The 20,974-nt window shown below is 43.5% G+C and overlaps 1 protein-coding gene and 1 long non-coding RNA gene across 9 annotated transcripts in view; one reads left to right on the top strand and one right to left on the bottom strand.

The window, feature by feature from the left end:
• Positions 1-20,974, bottom strand: part of PPP1R12B (protein phosphatase 1 regulatory subunit 12B) — a 175,757-nt gene that overhangs the window by 10,038 nt on the left and 144,745 nt on the right. For 4 of the 8 annotated variants that reach the window (XM_045536244.1, XM_045536248.1, XM_045536250.1 and 1 more), the window contains 6 exons: positions 18,157-18,173; positions 14,707-14,851; positions 13,643-13,747; positions 9,780-9,833; positions 8,485-8,535; positions 1,563-2,834 (listed from right to left, as the gene is read on the bottom strand). In XM_045536244.1, coding sequence (XP_045392200.1) covers positions 2,700-2,834; positions 8,485-8,535; positions 9,780-9,833; positions 13,643-13,747; positions 14,707-14,851; positions 18,157-18,173 — 507 coding nt within the window. In that variant the 3' untranslated portion in view covers positions 1,563-2,699. Of the gene's footprint in view, positions 1-1,562; positions 2,835-8,484; positions 8,536-9,779; positions 9,834-13,642; positions 13,748-14,706; positions 14,852-18,156; positions 18,174-20,974 lie in introns of those variants that run through there. The other 4 variants (XM_045536247.1, XM_045536249.1, XM_045536254.1 and 1 more) reach the window with 2 other exon arrangements.
• LOC123626962 lies at positions 2,453-3,894 on the top strand. Its single transcript, XR_006731084.1, has 2 exons — positions 2,453-2,757; positions 3,644-3,894. It is a non-coding gene; the product is annotated as an uncharacterized LOC123626962 (long non-coding RNA).

The raw sequence follows: 20,974 nt of genomic DNA, 5'->3' as shown, positions 1-20,974 counted from the left end.
TGTAAGTGTGAGGCTTAACAAAGCTTTATCATTTTAATTCTCCGCACTTCAGCTTCTTAATTTCTAAATTTCCAGCGTAACTCAGTTTGATGCCTTGGACAAACAAAGTTAAGTACATGTGTTCTCAAATATTACTTCTTACAGGCTTTGATGAGGAATGTGTTAAAGAGGAAGAGGTTCCAGGGGCCCTGAAGCTTCAGAGACCGAGGGCAAGGCCAGCTGTAGGGTGACAGGGACTCGGAATGACTCGTGCCTGAACGGCCTTGCTTCCAACGACTCGGGAAGTGAGTCCCCCCCTTTATATTTCGTTGGCTTGCTCTCCGTGCTGAGATGATTTCTCCAGGGGACTATTAATTAAAAAAAAAGTGGGCAAAATCTCTTGATCACACTGCCTGTTTGGTTTAGTTAACTCATCCTTCTTCTAGGCAGGGGTCGGCAAGCTTTTCCTATATAGGGCCAGACAGAAGATATCTCAGTGTTTGCAGGTTGAACAGTCTCTGCTGCAACTGCTCAACTCTGCTGCTGCAGCACTAAACCACCCGCAGACATGGTAACGGTAAACAAATGAACGTGATTCAGTTCCAATAAAACTTTATTTTTGGATACATGGAATGTGAATTCCATATAATTTTCATGTGTCATAAAATATTCTTCGTCTGATTTATTTTTTGACTATTTGTATGACTCATGGGCCGTACTGGGTCATAGTTTGCTGACCCCTACAATAGAAAGTCACGTACTAGGCAATGGCTTTCTTTACAGTGGCAGAACCTTTTGGTAGGTAAATGGCTCTCTGGAAGTAAACCTTTGAGAGAGAGGTCAGACTGCTGAGAAAGCAGAATGCTGCTCTTCCTCCCTCAGCTGCAATGCTGGGGGCACACTGTGGTTGCTCAATAGAGTCTTCTTACACTGTTTAGGCAGTATTCTTAGCAAACAGTTAAAACTCTGTGCCAAGTATGCAGACAGCATTATAGTGGCCTAAAGCTTGGACTCTGGAACCCGACATTTGGGGTGTGAATTTTGGTTCTACCACTTACTGAGTGATCTTGGGCAAGTTACTTAATCTGTAACTCAGCTTTTTTCATATGTACAATGATTATTTTGGGGAATAAATGAGAAAAACCATATGAAGCATTCAGCACAGGCTTTAATAAATGATAACTGTTATCATGGTTATTAACTACTGAGAGCATGAGATCTAGTTTTGCCTCATATCCTGTACTATCTTGCAACAAAGTAGGAAACTAAAAAAACCCAAAACATCTTTTGGGGGTCCCTAGTTCACCCCAAGTCAAATTTTCCAAGAATCTTGAGGCTAACTTTAAACCATGGAGTTTGGACCTAACCAACAGCGGCTGCTTACTGCCAAGGCCATAGTAGAACTTCCCTTTCAATTTCTTTCTGCCTGTGGTAGCAGGATATTAGCTCAGCCCTTACAGTAATTTGGGTGCTTCAGTTCTAGTGGATATTAGTTTCCAGCTACTGACCCTGAAGGCAAAAGCAAATAGGCAGAAAAAAGAACAGGCCCTGGTCAGGGCTAATTAGATTATTGCTGCAAATTAAAAACTCATTTTAGAGACCCCATCACACCATATTGGGATGGAAAAACAAGTTGTCTGTAAGCTTGTCTTTCAGATCCACAGCCAGGGAAAGGCTCCGGTTTGCCAAAAACACATTTTGGTTCTCAGTTGAAAATAAACCCCTGCTCTCTGCTCCACTGCCTGGCATCTCCTTTGCAAAGCTGGCCCCATCAGGAAGGGCGTGGCTGTGTGAGTCTATCTACACAGGCTGTGTTCTGCCTTACGGTCCACACACTTGGGGCAGGGAGGGGCTCAGCCCTAGGGGCCTGAGATTTGTAACAGGGATTAGAGGAATGCCTACCAAGGAAGGAGAAGAAAGCAAAGACTACTGCAGAAGGAGGTAAAGAATGCTTATCCAGTTCTGCTCCTGTGGTGGGATAGACAATGTTTTTGCTGGTTGTAGAGCTCGGCCAGAATAGCTCCAGCCCTCTCTGTCCAGCAAGTTTCAGCTGTGAGGATTTAGCTGTCTGTATCCAAAGGGCTGTGGTTCTCAACCGTGGCTGCACAAAAGAATCAGCAGGAGAGCTTTGAAAAAACACTGATACCTGAGTCTCAACCCAGACCACCGATTCTCTGGGGATGGGCCCGGGCACTGGCGTAGGTTAAAGGCTCCCGGGTGTTTCTACGCAGCCAGCGTCGAGAGCCCCTGCCCCAGCCCAGAAACAGTTTGGAGTCCAGAACTAACCTCAGTTGCTCCAGGGGAGCAGGCTGCACTAGGACTGCTGTTGACTAAGACAGCTCTATCTCCATTTGGCAATGAGCCCACCAATGAAATGAGTGTGCTACGTGCACGTCCATGTGCGTGCCTGGTGCCTGTGTGTAGCTGAGTAACAGACCCATACTCGGTCTCTGGGCGGAGAGAAGGTAATGTGGTGACCTTACCAAATAAGCCCCAGCCCCGGCGAGGCGTCCCCACTGTCTCCCTTGACCTAGGCTGTTATGTCCCATTCTACGGTCTCAGTCCCGGCTCCTTCCATCTGCGGATGACCAAACCTTACAGGAACCTACACATGGAGGCTCTGATGGGGGGAAGAGCCCAGAGCGTCTGGGACCAACAAGAAGACGGAACCTGCCTGGAGTAGCAGAGGAGGGAAGTGAGGTGGAGAGGAGGGGCAAGAACTAGAGCTCCTGGGTGTCCGAGGACTCGACGGACTCCGAGAGTCTGGCCACCACTCGGGTGAGGGCCCTGTTCTCAGCCTGCAGTTGCTCGTTCATCTGCTTCAGGGTCTGAATCTGTTTTAGCTGGTGGAGGTTCTGTAGAGAGTGAGACATGAAGGGGACAGACAGACAAGACAGAGAGAGAGACAAGACAGACCAGAGGAGGAAAAAAAGTGGAACAAAGAAATCACGTGACTTTGTTTTTGTTTTTAGTTTGCATGCAAGAAAGGAAATGAGAAAGGCAGGAGTCATTAGAGCAAATGGGGGTGTGGTGAGGAGGGAGGGATGACAGAGAAAAGCATCAGGGAGGCGAGAGCTTGTCTGAGATTCTTGGCTAAGGTCTAAACGTGCTGAAGGTCAGCCATATGAATATAACCACCAGGCTCGCAAAAAGCACATGTGGATGCTGCTGAGAATGACGGCTCGCCATGCGGTTTGGGGCCTTCTGAACCCCATTAACATGGGTGAGCCGCAGCCTCAGGGTCCACGCTTCATCATCACTGGGACTGGAGCTGAGGGCTCTGTGTGTTCCTAAATCCAGCTGCTGCTACTTTCCCTCTCTCTTCCTCTCAACTTCTCCCTATACTTGGTCCCTTACCCCCACTTTTTTCTTTCTGGGCTCTTCTCGTACCTCGTTTATTATTTTTAAAAATAAAGCATGGAAAATAAAAGAGAGGTTATTTAAGCATTTTTTTTTTTTTTTGGTACAGGGCATGTACTGTTTAGAAGGCTGAAGTGACACATACCAAAATAACGGTCCTCTAACCTGCTTTGCAGGAAGCTTCAATAACCTGTAGTTCTCTGCAGTCCGGAGAGCTTGCTCCAGGGCCTAAGAACTGCTAACCTGCCTCTGACCTACTGTACATGATTATATGCATCACAAAATTGTGTTCTCTTTGTCCCAGGTCATGCAGAAGCTGGGAGCTGCTTACAGGTGTTCAAAGAGACTCATGCTCGGGAAATTATAGCTGTGCACAAAAGCTGGAGAAACCATAAATGTTCATCAATAATGGAATCTGGCTGGACCGATGTGCTAGTCCAGCCCTTACTATTTGTCAGTGTTGCAACTGGAACAGAATAACCAGCCCACAGATATTCTTCCTAATATCCCATATCCCATAAGGGACGAAAGACTTCAATAAATGGAATTATGTCACAGGCCCGACTACTCTGGTACTTGTCCTTCCTAAGTGGTCATCATCTACACTACTCCTGAACCCGAGGTCAGCAGCTCTTTGGGAGGAGGGAAATGATTCTGTTATGGGAATGGGTTTCATAGATGAAGGTGGACAATCCCGGGGGTTATGACGACTACAGAAAGGTGGCAAGGCATCAGACAAAAGTCTCTCATACCCACATGATGAGAAGGATAGGAATGAAAGATTAGCGGAGTTGTAGTTGTTTGGGATGAAGCAGCAAGAAAATGAAAGATAGCATGAGGAGAAAAAAAAAAACAAAACAGTGAAAAAGAAAAACAAGCAGAGACAAACTGCGGAATCTCTCTTTTCCCAAAGACAGAGAATGACCACCTTGGGAAAAAGCAGGGCAGCCACGCAGCCCACGTGGCCCCTGGAGCGTGTGAACTGGGCGATCCTCCTTGCCCACTGTCAGCATCGTGGCCACGGCGCGGACAGAAGAGGGAGACCATGGTGCAGCATATGGAAAAGTTTAAAGAGACGGGCAGGGACCAAATTTAAGAACCAACAGAAAGTCCCTGGCTCTCATCCTTCTTTGGTGTTGACACTGGACCAAAGATTTCCGCATAATAATTGTCACTGTGTGAAGTGGTCCTTGCCTCCTAGGGAATGATATTAAAGACATGAACTATGAAAGTGACTCAGTCTAACGTGTGAGTACAAGCAGATCAGGTGGAAGAATTTGGAAGTTATCAGCACGAGGGAGAGAGGCAGGAAAACAATCTGGTGGAATGTTCTATAGGAAGCAGTACTGAAAACAAGCCATGGCAAGGAGAGGACAGGAGAGCAGGGAACAGGGCAGGACTAAGGGGCAGGGATGGCAAGTGACATTTCCAAAGTAAAATAAAAACACCAGGACCAATCTAAAAGGGGATTGGCTGCTGGGCCCGTCTCATGCAAGGACTTGGGAAAAGGAAGGGGAGAAGGTCTGGCAAGGAGGCTGAGGCTGAATGGAGACGCAGCAGTAATCAGGTCTGACGTGGGCACATCCCAAGACCAAGTGCGGGCCTGGAGCAGCTCACACTGACATGCACACCTGTCAGAAGGTGGCATACAATCCTATTCCAAAATCCAGGATGTGAGCAGAGTTTCTCCCGGGGAGAATCACAAGTACTTACCTTTCCAAGCAAAGGCCAGAAAGGCACAACCCATCTCACCACCACAGAGCCACCCACACATCTGGGCTAGCCATCTCACAGTGCCCCCATTTTACCTGCCCTGCGTACTATGTAGAGTCAGGAAAATAGGCACTGAAGTCACTTTCTGTCCTTGAGCGTTTACTCTATTTTCAAGGGGTCCCTGGAGATCAGTCCCCCAAACTGGTCCCTACTGATTGCTCCAAGGAGGCTTGAGCGTCTGTATAAACTGAATATATAACAAACATGGAGACCAACTGGCCCCAAGCTCTGCTGGCGACAAGACGGTTATCTGGACTGTTGGCTGGCTACCTAGTACAGAGATTTTGGCCACTAATCACTCTAGATGGTGGTCACCATAAACTATAGTCTGGATGAACTTGAGATCTAAATATGCATTTTATTGGATTCCTTTAGGGCCAGTCACACCAATTTTATAGTATTTATATCTGTGTATTCGAAGTTCTTGCCTTCAAGAAGGAACAAGTGGAAACCAACCAGTATGACTGGGGAGGCTCTGGTGCTCCCCGCCTTAGTCCTCTCGGGGGTGCTGGGCGATTTTGCAAACCTGGTATTAGGCTTTCATTTAAAATGGTGTTTGGGGGCTTCAGAGCTTACAGGTGTTTCTTCTACATTTGGCTTTGTAATTGATAATGGAGAATAGTGGCAACTGACTGAATGACTGGATTTTTTAACTAAAAAAAAAAATCAAATCAGGCTGGGCATGGTGGCTTATACCTATAATCCCAGCACTTTGGGAGGCCGAGGCAGGAGGATCGTTAGAAGCTACACTGAGCTATGATGATGCCACTGTACTCCAGCCTGGGCAACAGAGTGAGACCCTGTCTCAAACAATAAAAAAAAATAAAAGAAAGAAAGAAAAAATTCGATTTCAAATCAGCTATTGGTTTGGGGGCTAAATAGTCATGATCTGGCTCCACTTGATAATTTAGACAATGGATTTTAGAGTTTTTGGCAAATAGCTTATGGCTGGGGAGAGCAAACAACCTTCATGTTTTAAAATCTCTACTGAGGAAAGAATAGAACTCATGACCTAGCTTAGGAAGTCACAGCCTGATAGGATAAGGAGTGAGAGAGAACATGTAAGCCTGTCTCAACCCACAGATAGGACTGAGAGCAACTAGAACCACTGAAGGGGCTTCTGCACTCAACAATTTAGAACTGGAATAGAAATAAAGAAGGACCTCAACTTCTCCAATCTGGACACTTTGAGTCTTTGTGTGGGGGCCTGCATGTGACACAGAGTTCAACAACGGGGCAATATAGGCTGGCTGTGGGCTCGTGGGTAACTCACTGGAAGGTACCAGCTTTGGCCTCACTTACATTCTCCAGGTCAGCCGTTTCTTAATAAGCATCACTGACAGCTGCCTAACAACAGAATACAGATGGTATAACTCAGGGGGTTTCAAAAATGGAAAGGCCCCCATGCAACCAGGAGCTTGAGGATATTCATTCATCAAGAGCTGTTCAGCTCATCTGGGTGCCATGGCACACACCTATAGTCCCAGCTGCTCAGGAGGCTGAGGTGGGAGGATTGCTTAAGCTCAGGAGTTTGAGTCTAGCCTGGGCCACATAGTGAGACCCTGTCCCTTAAGAAAAAAGAAAAAAAAAAAAAAAAAGAACTGTTTAGCCCTACTAACACACTGCTCTAAGTAGAAGAAAATGTTTCTGTGTGGTTAAGTGAGATGGGACTGGAAAAACCAGAAGATGGAGAAGTTTAATGCAGTTTGGGCATACTGTTCTGTCATCTCAGGAGAATCAACTACTTATTTCTCCTTCTTGCTGCTTTGAATCAGCTTGGAAGATTTAAAGTGTTTGAGATATAAGCAGGCATTGCTTGGAATTCTACGTGATTATTATCAGTTACAGCCTTCGGATAGTGAGTAGGGAATGCAGGGGCAGGGCTTGGCATTTCTCCTTCATTCTGGAATTTTAAAGACTAACAGGATTATGAGCACTGGATCTTGTGTGCACTATGACCTCGTCAGGTCTTAAAAAAGTTTTTTTTTTTTTTTTTTTAAACAGAGTCTTACTCTGTTGCCCGGGCTGGAGTGCCATGGCATCAGTGTAGCTCACAGCAACCTCAAACTCCTGGGCTCAAGCAATCCTTCTGTCTTAGCCTCCTGAGTAGCTGGGACCACAGGCATGTGCCACCAAGCCCGGTTAATTTTTTTCTATATATATTTTTAGCTGTCCAGATCACCTCTCTCTATTCCTAGTAGAGATGGGGTCTTGCTCTTACTCAGGCTGGTCTTGAACTCACTCCCGACCTCGAGCGATCCACCCGCCTTGGCCTCCCAGAGTGCTAGGATTACAGGCGTGAGCCACTGCACCCGGCCCAAAAAGTTTGTTTTTTTTTTTTTTCCCCACTAAATAACCAACCTGCTTAGGCCAATGGAACAATAAATGTCTCTCCCAAAGTGCCCCAAGTACACATTAGGGTTGCTTGCTCATAGAAAGACACGTGGGGATCTGCCCAATACTGTCCCAGGGCTTCTGTTTCCCAGCTAAAGAAACCCATGTTTCACCAGATGAATGCCTGGCATCATATGTCCAGTAAAGTAAGATCCTTGAAAAAAGAAGAAAAAGCTGAGCAAGTGCAAAGTGACTGTGGGCACAGATGCCCCCAAATCGTATCCAGGTGGCTACCCTGACCAGCTCCGTATGGCCCCCTTCCACAGCAGCAACTGACTGCTGTGGACAGACGGCCAGTTCTCACCACTCCAGACTGCTCAGGATGGCAGCTGTCCACCAAAGTGGCTACTGGAGGTGATGGCCACTGCGGGTCATGGTGAGGGGAGAGAGGAGAGCAGTCGGCTGTGAAGTGTATCTTACTCTGGGGGGAGGGTGCCAAGCATTCCTGAACACTTCAGGGGAAACAGAATGGGGCAGGATACAAAATGCGAATAAACTTTGGATCTACTGCAGAATGACCTAATCCGAGTTCCTCCCAGCTCAAGGCTGGGCTGGGGAGGAGCAGCAGGGAGGAAGCCTCTGGCCATGCTCAGGCTTCCCCAGGCAGCTAATGGGAGGCTCCGCAGAGCTGGACAACTTGTTCCAGCCTCCCCATCCAGCTTCTGGAGGGGAAGACATTGTTTAAAAAACCTTAAAAGCTCAACTCAGGTCTGCCTGCACCCTGCCCAGGTCTCCCCTTAAACCAAAGACAGCATTTGCTCCTAGAAGGCCTCTGAGGTGGCTACAGTGGACACTGTGTGCACCCTGAGAGCCCGAGACGGCCAGGGAGAGGTGCTCACCTCTTCCTCACACATCACCGCTTCTTGCGGTTGTTGAGTTTGCAGTGACATTTGGAGGGAAAAGGCCTGTGCTCAAACGTCCAGTCTTGGTCGGCATTCAGAGAACAAGCACACTGAGAGAAAGAAAATCTCTTCCTACCTTCATCTCTTCCTCCATTTCTGACATTTTCCGCTCCAAGGCTCGCCTCTCCTGTTTAGGAACAGTGAGACTGTTGAATATCTAATGAATTCAGAAGGGAGTCAAAATGCTGCCTCCTAGCTGCTACGGGACCAGCAGCTTCATGGTCAAAGGGGTTGTCTACTGACTCAGGCAAATATTACTGGGGAGATTTGAGCAATATCTGACCCACACTTGTGGATGGAGCTACTTCACTGATAAAAATCACATTACCTAAATCTCCTATCAGAAAATTAGAAGACATATGGAGAAGCAACTTGCTAATACACAAAAACCAGGGTACCTGGAGTTACTTTGTGCAAGTTGAAGATTTCATGGAATTCCAAATGACTGTGAGTAACTAGAGCCCTTGCTCTCTATTATCAAAAAGGCATCATTATCTTCAGTAATGCTCCTCCTCAATTCCTAGGGAGCTTCTGCTCTAATGATGGGGAGTGGATGTAAAGAGGTAGACATCGAGATACCAAGGGAGTTTGGTTACAGGCCAAAGGAATAAAGCATAATAAAACTTAGTTGCTTTCCAAATTAAATGGACAACAACAGGAGAGGTGGGAACATACTATATTCCCTAGGGTCAAATCAAAGCTAGGGTTCATCAATAAATTTAATTGAATTTTCCCAATCTAAGAATGTAAAATCCCAGGATAATATTCTGCGTGCAGTTTGGAAGAGGTCAGCAATTGAACCAGAAATCTTCCCCACAGGCAAAAGAGTGAGTGGAAATCTGTGTTGGCTCATGTTTCATGTTTCAAGTCATGAGACTTAAATCAATGGCAGAGGATCCTGCTAAAAGCCTCCTTTTTTTTTTTTTTTTGCTTTTGTTACTTTTTTGACTATATTTACATCACACAGAATGAAAGCCTCCCTTCTGTTCAAGGTGATGGGAAGGGTAAGGAGACCTTGCACCTGAATGTGGCTGTGTGAGTGATGATTTACAGTAAACCAAAATATGTTATGGGTGCGTGCACAGGTACAGCTCTGCCTACAGGCAGAACGGCATGTAAGATGACCTTCTAAGGACCCTTCCCACCCTAGGACTGGAATACGTGGAAAGTACTGACCATCTGAGGAAGCCAAGAGGACTAGCAATCAAATTACTGCTCAGAGTCAGATGAAAAGAATTTCACATCGAGCTGGGAATGGAATGTGGCAGAACTCCTGCCTTCTTAAGACGAACTTTTTCCATTGGCACGAACAACAAAGTTAGAGAAAGTCAGAAAGAACAGACGAGACGGGAAAAAGAGATATGCTCATACCCGTTTCTCCATCTCCAGCATCGACGAGCGGTCAGAGGTCTTCTCTTGTTTCTGCTGGTGCAAATGCAAGGAAAACAGTTGTTACTTAAGTGGTCTCAGGGCAAGTAGAAAGCCAGTCTAGTGCAGCCGCACCATGGGACATCCAGAAATAGACGGTGGGGCTCTGGGCTTCCACTATGGCAGGGGCCCCAGCAAACAGATTCTGAGCGATCTCTAAGCCTAACATCACTGCCTCTCTGCATCAGCAGGATTCCCACTGGGAAGGGGAAGGCAGTAGTAATGTTCCCTGAAATTTAAAATACAAGTACAAAGATATCACTCACAACTCTCTGACATACATACTCTCTCTCTGGGTCTTCGATACCAACTACATTCTTATATCTCACCATCCCTCTCCCCTCTTCTTTCTATGAGTAATATCACAAACTCAAGAGCAGATTAAAAAATGGCTTTTTTGAAAGACTGGGGAGGCCAGGCATGGTGGCTCATGCCTGTAATCCTAGCACTTTGAAAGGCTGAGGTAGGAGGATCGCTTGAGGCCAGGAGTTTGAGACCAGCCTGAGCAACACAGTGAGACCTTCATCTGTACGAAAAACAAAAAATTAACTGGGCATGGTGGTACACACCTGTAGTCCCAGCTACTTGGGAGGCTGAGGTAAGAGAATCACTTGAGTCCAGGGGTTTGAGGTTGCAGTGAGCTTTGATCACACCACTGCACTCTATCCAGGCAAAAGAATAGGAGACTCTGGCTCAAAAAAAAAAAAAAAAAAAAAATCCTCTTGCCCCTATTCTTCGTTTTTTGGGGAATTGATGCCAATTTTTCTTTTAGAGGAGTGGTTTTCACATGTGAGTAGGCTTCCAGGGGTTCCTAGGAACCCATTCATGGCATCTACCTTGCTTTGAACCGAGCAATTTCACTTTTATCTGTTTTATTAATATATACTGGGCTTCCAGGTAAGGTAATATTTTATTTGAATAAAAGATTTAGAATGTTTATTTTAGATCGTCTTTGATTTTCAATTTAAATTTTGAAGAGGGGGCTAAAAAGATTTAGTCATTATAGCTAAAAAATAGAATAACCTCAGGTAACGACCTTGCCTTAAATAGAGGAATAGAAATGAACCCTTAAATACCTTCTGGCCTTAACATTACAGAATGGAACAGAATCTCTTATATTCAGTAGATAGTTAATAAATACAAGTGATTACTATTTTTATTTTGCTTAGTGCCATGCACAGACAACATTTAATTTATGCTGGTCTTCTTGCAGAGGCTTCTTTTTTCAAAGAATTAAGGAACAGCCAGAACTAATAGTTAAACTAAGAATTCTGGCTCCTGTCCTGGGCCTTCACCTTCTGTTGTGAAGGTCATGGCTCTCTGCCTTACGCTGCATCTACTGTGGAACAGAAGGGAAAGAGAAAATGCAGAAACAGATCCTGTAGCTTGTTCACGTCCTCACAAGCCTCTCTTTCCTGAGCCTGAGGAGTGCAGAAGCTGTGAGGCCTTCACTATTTTCAAGGCTCACATATACAAAGAACTAGTTTTTTGTTTGTTTTGTTTTAAATTTTGACCCCCTTAGAGTTCAGGTGGATCTTTTATGTGAAAACATTGTGTGTGTGTTCACGTAGTAACTGTTTCCATGCAAACGAGTGAGGCTGACCAGCCCTCCCTCTACCGTTCTGCCAAACAACTCCATTTTTGGTAAATAGCAGAGCCTTGGTTTGTAGCACTACCATTTATTCTGAATTTCAATAACTCGTATTGGGCAAAACTAAGGATTTAATATCTTCTGACAGGCCCAGCAAAGCAGCTGGCGGGAGAGTATTCTCCCTCGCAACTGGAAAGGCTGATTTTATTTTCAAAGCCCTTGTGCAAGGCAGTGTCAGCAGCCTGTCAGACTGCTCACCGCTACGAGGCTCAGGCTGGTGGGAAAGCCGAGGACCCCTGAAGGGCAAGACATAGGCTGTCGGAAGCTGCTGCCGAGGAGAACGGGAGCAGAGGAGCAGTGTTCCTCCTGTAGTTCCTCATGTGACTGCTCCTTACTTTTCTGTGAAACAGCCCTAGTAATAACTGGTGCGAACCAGCATGAGATCTGTATTTATTAACCACTGCTAATATGTGGGACTGTTCAGATGAAAATTAGACCCAGACGTCTTCTGAGAGTCTACCATGAACACAATATTGTTTGCACGGCTCAGGAATGTGGAGGTGAAAAGAGACCACAGGGTTGATCGAGTCCATCTCCTGCCTTACGGCGGGGGTTTAACTGTGTATTTTTAAATTTTGTAATAGGTTTAGAGACCTACTTTTCTTGTTCCACAAAATCACTTTAAGCCTAGTTATTATCTATCTGTGCTGCAGGAGGTCTCAGAAATTCCCAGTAAGAGCCATGTTTGGCTACTACAGCCAGGCAGAGGGGGTGCCCCTTCCAAACTGACAGGCAGCTCACAGGACAGGCCACCTACTTTGTGGCTGGTCAGGCACTTCTCTGCACAGTGCGGGTGTCCTAGCCGTCGTTCTGGGGTCCCATGCAGTTCTGTGCTGCCGTCTTCCCCGTGTCGGCATCGCTTTGCTCAGCCCATTCTCAGGCAGTTGCAAAAGGATGTTTAAGGGGCTACTCAACCTCTTCTGCCCCCCCCCCCGTGAGTACAGTCCCATGTGTTTGGGACTGTACGACCCTAGCATTTTAGTCTCTGCTTTTGGATTGCATTATATTGCCCGAATAATTAGCCACCTCTGGCTTTCATTTTGTGCCTTCCTGGTAAAGAAAGGTTTTTACTTCAGTTCAGCTTTTGAAATTCTTATTCCCCAGGCATTTCAGGAGGGCAGCAACTCGACAGGTTTCCTATTAACTCAGCAATAACCCAAGACAGCACTTGCTTCGGCTTTCAGCTGCAGGGTTTGTTTCACTGGTGACGAGGTTATTACCTCCAGCACCCTCTAACGTAGCAGTCCCCACCCAGCCTCTTTGGCAGCAGGGACTGGTTTCATGGAAGACAATTTTTCCATGGATACGGGTGGGGTGGGTGGGTGGAGGTGGAGCTCAGGTGGTGATGCGAGCGACGGGGAGCCACTGTAAATACCGCTGAAGCTTCACCTCACCCACTGCTCACCTCCTGCTGTGTGGCCGGGTTCCTTGCGGTGGGGTGGGGGAAGTGGGGCTCAGGCAGTGATGTGCAGCCTGGCTGCTAACAGGCCATGGCCTGCTCTGGGGTTGGGGACCACAGCACTGAAGCATCACTTAATTAAATGAGCCCCAGCAGTGAGAGGAAATGGTTGATCTGGTCTTTCTGCCACTAATGTTCCTTATTCCTAGGCCAAAAGAGAGTCGTGGCTTGGGGAGACAACACATGCTACGGATGTTTGCTTTGGGACTCAATCCTATGTTCTAGCACCACCTTTGCCCTTGATTTGTTATATGACCTAAGCACAGCACTTATTTCTTTAGGCTTAATTTGCTACCTTTCACTAGGTTTAATAGCGTCTTGCTTATTCCCCTCCGAGAGGTGATGTATAGATAAAGTGAACTGAACCATGATGAACAACACAAGAGAAACTATCTAGGACTAGCCTTGTGGCACTGGTTTATACTTTTCTACTAAACAGTAAGTAGATGATGACCTAGAAAATTAATTAGCAGCATTCAGACCATCAGGAGTTGTTCAATGAATTATCAGTTTTCCATTTTAAGTTAAAGACTGATGCAATCTTAAAATCAAATTTGAATCTAAGAGGCTTCTATCTCGCTGCCTCGGAGCAGGCCTGATCTCGACTCTTACTTCTCGCCCCTGAGATCCCTAGACCAGTCGGCCTCCTCATACCAACCCCTGGCTCCCATCTTTCTTCTTCTCCTTCCCCCTTACCTGGGCCATCTTCTCAAGCTTGGCTTTTATGTCTGCTAGCTCTAGTTGGGCCTCTTGAAGTTTTGTTTTCAGTTTTTGGTTTTCGGTCAGGGCACTCTCGTAGAGCTGGGGGAAGGAAAAAAGAGAAGCAGGTCACCCACTAGGTGGGGCTTCCAGAATGAGAACTCATAGTGGTTCATCACATGAGAATGCCCGGCCCCCTCGCTCCCAGCCACCACTGTGCGGCAGACGGAAAAGATGAAGGAAGTCCAGGGAGCAGAGTGCATTCAGCCAACTGGTCTCTTGCTTCTTGAAAGTGATGAACACAAAGAGACTGGCGATGCTTCAGCTTCATTACTATTACTCTCTGGGGGAAAAACAGGCATTCTATTTTCTCCTATTTGCATTGCTTAAAAGTGTGCCTCCCCATACAAAAGAGAATTTTTTTTTTTTGGAACCCAGCTAGTGTGTATATTGATTTTAGTCAAGTCCTGCTTAACAAAACATTAACAAAACAAATATTTTCTTAACAAAAATATTTTTTCCTGGTATCTCAAGCACCTGAAGGGGAAAGGTTTTCAAATCTAGTCCTGGAACTAGGTACTCTTCTACAAGAACCAAAGGAAATGAACTATAAAGTGATTTAAATCCTCTCGAAACTCAGATGATGATGATTTTTTTTTTTAAACTAACACCAAGTAGTATTTAGTTGACAGTCATAGAACCTTATTAGAAGCACATATTTGTTAAAATTAACAGAGTCTACCAAATGATTCTCAGAAGCTCAGACAGACAGCATTAGATTTTTTACCCTTTTTATAATTCTTAATTTCTTACTTTTTCCTACACCTCTAAATATTTGATTCTACCCATATATTTACTGCACCAAAACCAATATATGAAGGGGTCTTTATTCAGCTGGTTGAAGAGGTGAAGCACACCCAGAAACCTGCAATGAATTAGTTGTTACTTAAAGCATCTTTTCTTCTGCTTACTCGGAACTACACTGATTTTTGTACACTGAGGGAAAAGGCTGAGAGGTTTACATGTCACCCAAGAACAGGAAAATTTTAAAAAGACCCTACTTTTTTATAATCCCTGTTGCTGTCCTCTTCCACACGGCTGGTCAGGGTGGCTAGACGGGCCTCCCGGGCCTCCCGACGGGCTCTCGCTGAAGCCCGGTCACCGTAAGAATCACTGGTTGTAGGGTTACTACCTGCAGATTCCAACCTGTGGGAGAGAGTATTAAAGGTAAAAATTGGTTTTAGAACAAAGTAGTTGGGGGAAGATAATGCTTAAGGGTAGTTTGTGCCTTTTCTAACAAGTATTTGAGAGCCCTGGACAAAAACAATGCACAACATTCCTTCCCTGACTCTCGCTGCCAGCATTCCCATACCTTGGGCTAAACTGCATGAGCTTGGAGAGGGAGGCAGGCCGGCATCTGCCAAGAATGAAGCTTTACTTGAAAAATTGGTGGTTTGGACCCAACCGCTGACTTAAATCTTAGAGCTTTTCAAATTAGTTTAGGGTTGAAAAGCTTCCCTCAAGAGTATGCTTTTAAAAGTAAAAGTTTCTTGGATTTCAATGGTTCTTGGAAAATGATTACAATGAACTGTCAATGAATCAGAAACATATGGACTTGGAGATCTGAGGCTGAGGCTGAATGGAGTGGAATGACCACTAGGACATGGTATGTACGCCTTTTAAGTGCACTACCCGTTTGCTGGAATCCCAGATATTTTGGGGGTACCAACACAGTGCCCAAACAGCTAGTTTCCTACCCTCTTATCTATATCCCACATCAAGACTGCTGTGCCTGTGATCAGAATTTCTATGTCTTCTAGCTATAGAGCTCTTCGAGGGGATGGTGGTTTATTTCCAGTATTGGTAAGTTCGTTAGGGGAAGGGTCTCTCAGCGGCTTGCCTGTTTGTGTGCAACTATCACCTGAATCCTTAACGCTGGTTTGTATTTTTCTTGGACTTTGCTCTTTCCCAACTAAGACGTGGCACGTGTGAAACTGCTCTGTACAAACCAGCCCTGCAGAGCTCTACCTCCTGAACTGGGATGAAAAGTCACAGCTGTGTGACTTGCATATGATGTCCCCTGTCCTGTGGTACTTATTGCCATAGCTGGGGGCGGGCGAGCTAAGTACTAGATGAGGTAGAGGAGCAATAGGAGTGACACAGAGAAGGGCCAGGCCAAGTAAACGGCTCCCAGTGACACTAATGGCCACTTTTCACAGAGAGTCCCACGTTCCTCACACCATTCTTTTTTTTTTTTTTTTTTTTTGGTTAATAGAAATCTCTTTATTGACTTTCCCAATTACACAAGCAATACGCGCTTGTGAAGTGTCTAAAGGAGAAAGTGAAAGTCACCCCATAATTCTCCTAAGAAATAATCACTATTAGCGGTTTAGTTCATATCCTTGCAGAGCACGTCAATGTTAAAATACATAAATCTATAAATAAAGTCATAACACACAGTGCTGTCAAACTCCTCCTCCTCCCTGTACTTATCACTCTGATTGTGGGCATCTTACCATGTAAGTAAAAATAAATTCGCCTCATTAAAAAAAAAAAAACAACTGCATAACCTTCTATTTCATGCTTGTATGATTATATTACTAATCCTCTATTGATATTTTTTTCCGGGTTTCTTACCTACTATAAACAATGCTACAATGAGCAGATGTCTATAAATCTTAGTGCCTTTGTCCAATTAGTTTCTTAGGATAAATCTTAGAAGTATAACTGTTTAGTCAAGGCTAAATGTATTTTAAATGTTTATATACATATTGCCATACTACCCTCCAGAGAGGTTTAATCCTTTCCAATCTAATAGGAGAAATATACTCTCATTGTCATTAATTTTAGTATTTTTTAAATAATTAGGGAGGTTCAGTATCTTTGGTTATTTACCTTTGTTTCTGAACTGCCTATTCACAGCCTTCATTCAGTAGGGTCATCATCTTTTCCTTGTTATACTGGAAGAGCCTCCTACATAGGAGGGCTTTTAAAACTGTTTAACATAGGCTGCAAATATTTTTCTCACTTCACTTTTTGTCTCTTGTTTATAGTGTCTTTTACAAGCAGAGATTTTAAATTTGATATAATTAAATTTGATAAGTTTTACCTTTATGCTATCATTCTTAGAATGGTCTTTCTTATATAAAGATTATAAAATCTTCTCGTCTACTAACTTTAATGTAAAACCCTTTTCCTTAGAAGTTGTAATCTATCTGAAATTGGTTTTTGCTTCCTTTTCTTTTTGGTTTGGCTTGGGGGAAAGATATACTTTCCCACATAGATAATTAGTTGTTCTAATGATCACTTACTGAATAATTTCTTCGCCACGGAGATGAAAAGTCACCTTATACACATGACATTGCGGAGGCTAGAGACTGTGTTACATAGATCTCTCTGTTTATCCTTGAACTAGTGCTTCACTGTTTTAATCACTACAGCTTTATGGCATATTTTGAAGTCTGTGGGGAAAATTTCTTTTCACAAATGGCCAGTATAACAGAGTTCACAAAATATTAACTATAGAAAAATACCACTTTCTACCAATTTTGCAAAACTAAGTCATTTTCTGCTAAGTTAGATGTAAATTATTTGTCTTCCAGCTGGTACCTGGTGAGAGGGCAACCAGAAGAAGAATACACGTAAAATTTAAAATATATTAATAAGGTAGAACCAGCTCAATTACCACACAAGTTAGGAGGAAGTCATTTGCCCTATGCTATCCCATAACTGTATCTTCCCCTAATCTCTTAATTTTCTATTGGAGGAACAGTGGAAAAAGAAAGATTTAAACTTTTGGCTCTATAGTCTCTATTATTTTTTACTTATTTTCTTCTTCAGGAAGATCAGTTTTTTACCCTTAGATAATAGGTGAGAAATCACAGAGGGTCATCCCCCAAACTCCAACAATCTTAATTTTTCAGCAATTGTGAAACAGTTCTTCAGTTCATTCAACAAACTATTATTGATCACCATCTAGATATAGGTGTTGGATCCACTATTACAGGACAGAATCTAACCTCAATCTCAATTCAGGCTTTAACTCTGCATGAAGCCTTCCCTGAACCACCAGATTAGTTTGATTGCTCCGCTCTGTGCTCACCACACCTGTCCATACTTCCAATTGGCACTTACTACATTCCGTTGAAATGATCTGTCCTCTAGTGGCTTGTAAACTAATTGAAGTTAAGACTAGTGTCTTACTCATGTTGTTTCCCTAGTATCTAGCATGGTGCCTGCTACACTGGCGCTTTTAAAAAATTAATCTAGTGGAAGTATACAAGATAGACTAGAAAGTGAATCATTTGGAGGCAGGAAGCTGAGTTGAAAAGCTGTTCCATTACTTTGGGCAGGAGATAATAGAAGTCTGAATTATTGTGGTGGCTGTAGAAATGAAAAGTAAGGAAAGGATGTGAGAAACATTGCTAAACTATTATATGAAGTTAAATTTAATTAGACATGCATTCACTCATAAGTATTAAGCATGCATATAAAACAGGGAGAGTTCTTACCTAGAAAGTCTTTCATGCTAGAGAAAGGAGACAAAAAAAAAACAAAAAAAAAAAAACAAAAAAAAAGAAAAACAGCATTAGCAAGGGACTGATTTTTATTATTTCCATTTATAAATGCACTTTTCAAATCAAATGTCTGAAATTCACAGCTGGAGATAGAGGTGCCATTTAAGAAAAGCAATTCAACTGCACAAAAGGCTTCCTTAGCTCTTGCTCGCACCTCTTTGTGTTCCATGACTCACTAGATTTAAGGTTTTGGGATAGCATATTTTTAAACTGAAGTCAGCAAAATGTAGAATGATTAAAAACTGCCCTCCCCACACCCAACTAGCCAGCCAAGCTTGCGTTCTAGGAGTGACTATCATCGACTTTCTGTGTGACATTTAGCCTCTCTGGACCTCAATATTTGTTTTATAAATTTCCTTCAGTTCACAAACTCCCAGCTCAACCATGAGTGGATACTGCAATTACAAGTAGCAAAACTCAGGACAGTTCCTGGCTTTCTCCCAGATCTCTACTGACACTGGAAATGTAAGGGGGTCAGGGGAGACAAGAAGTCCCATCCCAATCCATAGGATGCTATTAAAAAAATGGAAAAGCTGGGTGCAGTGGCTCACGCCTGTAATCCTAGCAACTTGGGAGGCCAAGGCGGGGGCATTCGTTGAAGCCAGGAATTCAAGACCAACCTGGGCAACATAGCAAGACCCCCATCTCTGCAAAAATAAAAAAATATATTAGCCAGGCATGGTGGTGTGTGCCTATAGTCACAGATACTCAGGAAGCTGAGGCAGGAGTATGGCTTGAGCCCAGGAGTTCCAGGCTCCAGTGAGCTATTATCGTACTACTGTACTCCAGCTTGGAGACCTTTAAGAGACCCTATCTCTTTAAAAAAAAAAAAAAAGATAATACTGTATACCCGTTAAGTCAAAAAAAAAAAAAGGAGAAAAAATATAGAAAAGAATAATTATATAATTAAAAAAAAGAAAAAACTAAGAAAGTACTCTGAGGTCTCAGAAGAAAGGAATTTTATAGATACAACTTGTAAGCTTGGTCATTGTAAGCAAACTGAACAACAAAAAGTGATTCTGTCTGCGCTTTACATTTACTTTTTATCATAGATGACCTTTACGCTCATATCCCTTTGCTTTTTATTTTTTTTTAAACTCAGGCAATTAAAAACTCGATTGACTTGAACGTATTCATTTATTTCCTTTTTTAAGGTGTTAAAGAACAACACAATCCTCAAGGACAGACAAAAGGAGGAAGAAGAGGAACAAAGGTCCAATGATCTACAAAATGAATAGTGAATCCTTGAACTACCGAGGAGTCACCTCTCAAGAACTGCTATACACATAAAAATGCTTCAGGAGTGTGTACGTGAAACTGAGATGCTAGCTGCTGGTTATGTCACTCATCAGCTTTGTGGGAAGATCCAGCCTTACAGCATCTGGGTGAATTGAAATTCACAATGCAGGAAAACTAGAGATAGTGGTATGTCAAGTACTGGTGAATAACTGAGACTGAACTCCATACCAGCAAATGCCAAGGTTCTACGAGTCCATTTACCACTGAAGACCACTCAAAAAACAAAACCAACAGAAAAAGTCCACTGTGTGCAGAGCCCTGTAGAAGAGGTACTAAGGATGAAGCAGAACGAGCTTCCTGGCAGAGCCAGGAGACCACTGTAAACATAGTTAACAACTTCGTCGGAAGCAACGTGGGAAGACATGCCTGTGACTGCTACGGAGGTAACAGTAGTGACCCACGGATTCTAACCAAGGCAGCTTCCTAAAAGAAATGAGTTTTGGGAAGATGATATTAGAGAAATACAAACACATACATTTTTAAAAAATATATTGTTAGAGAAATTTTCCCTTGAATTCCTTATCTGAGATCCATCACACTATCTTACTCCCAGTTGTATCCTTAGGACCAATAGGGCCAGAATGTGATAGGTGCTCAATGAACATTCACTGAACTCAACTGTTAATGTTTCTAAGAAGGAGTGTGATGGCAGGACCTTGGCAGGACCTGAGTCCCAATTTCCACTCTGACATCTTCCACCATGTGACCTTGAGCAAGTTACCACTTGCTGTAATATTAAGAATGAACTGTGATAATTATGAGGAACGCACTATTAAAAAAAAGTCAGCTCCCTCCACCCCCATGTCCCTTTTTCATTTTTTAGTTGTAGGAATATTATATTGGCTATTGCTGCTGGTTAGAGTAAGTGGCAAGTTAAAACTCAGTACCTTTGATCAGGGAATTGAGTTTATATGCAACCAAATGAAACAATAATTTAGGAGACCATTCAGTTTCTCTTGCTGCTTCTGGGCAGAACAGCCTTCAAACTGTATCCTCCACATGGGAGAATCATTCTTGATAACTCTCTGCAAAGATGGACTTTCCACACCCTCTTAGGTATGGAAAATGACCCAATTATCATTAAACTCGTCTGCCTTTGAGTTTTCTTTTTCTTCCTCCTACTGAACTATAAGCCCATTTCTGCATGGTGTGCCCTGATTAACTTTCTGACAATTAAATTATGTTCTCTGCTGATTTTGTTTTTTCTGAAATGTGGGACCTCACTTGAAATTTTTTTTTTCAGTTTCTTCTTTGTAAGTATCTTATTGTTGAGTAAGATTTTACTATAGTTTCAGCTTTATACTCTGCTGTATAGACTCTGGCAGCTGCCTCTATAGTGAAGAAATATGTTTTTTTCCCACTAAAATGGGGAAATTATGATTTTACTTGGCATCACTTTTAGCTATTATATATATAAAAGCATGCTAATCATTTCCATTGATTTACTCTTATA

Source organism: Lemur catta, chromosome 23 (assembly GCF_020740605.2).
Source record: "Lemur catta isolate mLemCat1 chromosome 23, mLemCat1.pri, whole genome shotgun sequence".
In the NCBI taxonomy this organism is placed as follows: Eukaryota; Metazoa; Chordata; class Mammalia; order Primates; family Lemuridae; genus Lemur; species Lemur catta.
This window is presented reverse-complemented; position numbering and strand designations above follow the sequence as displayed.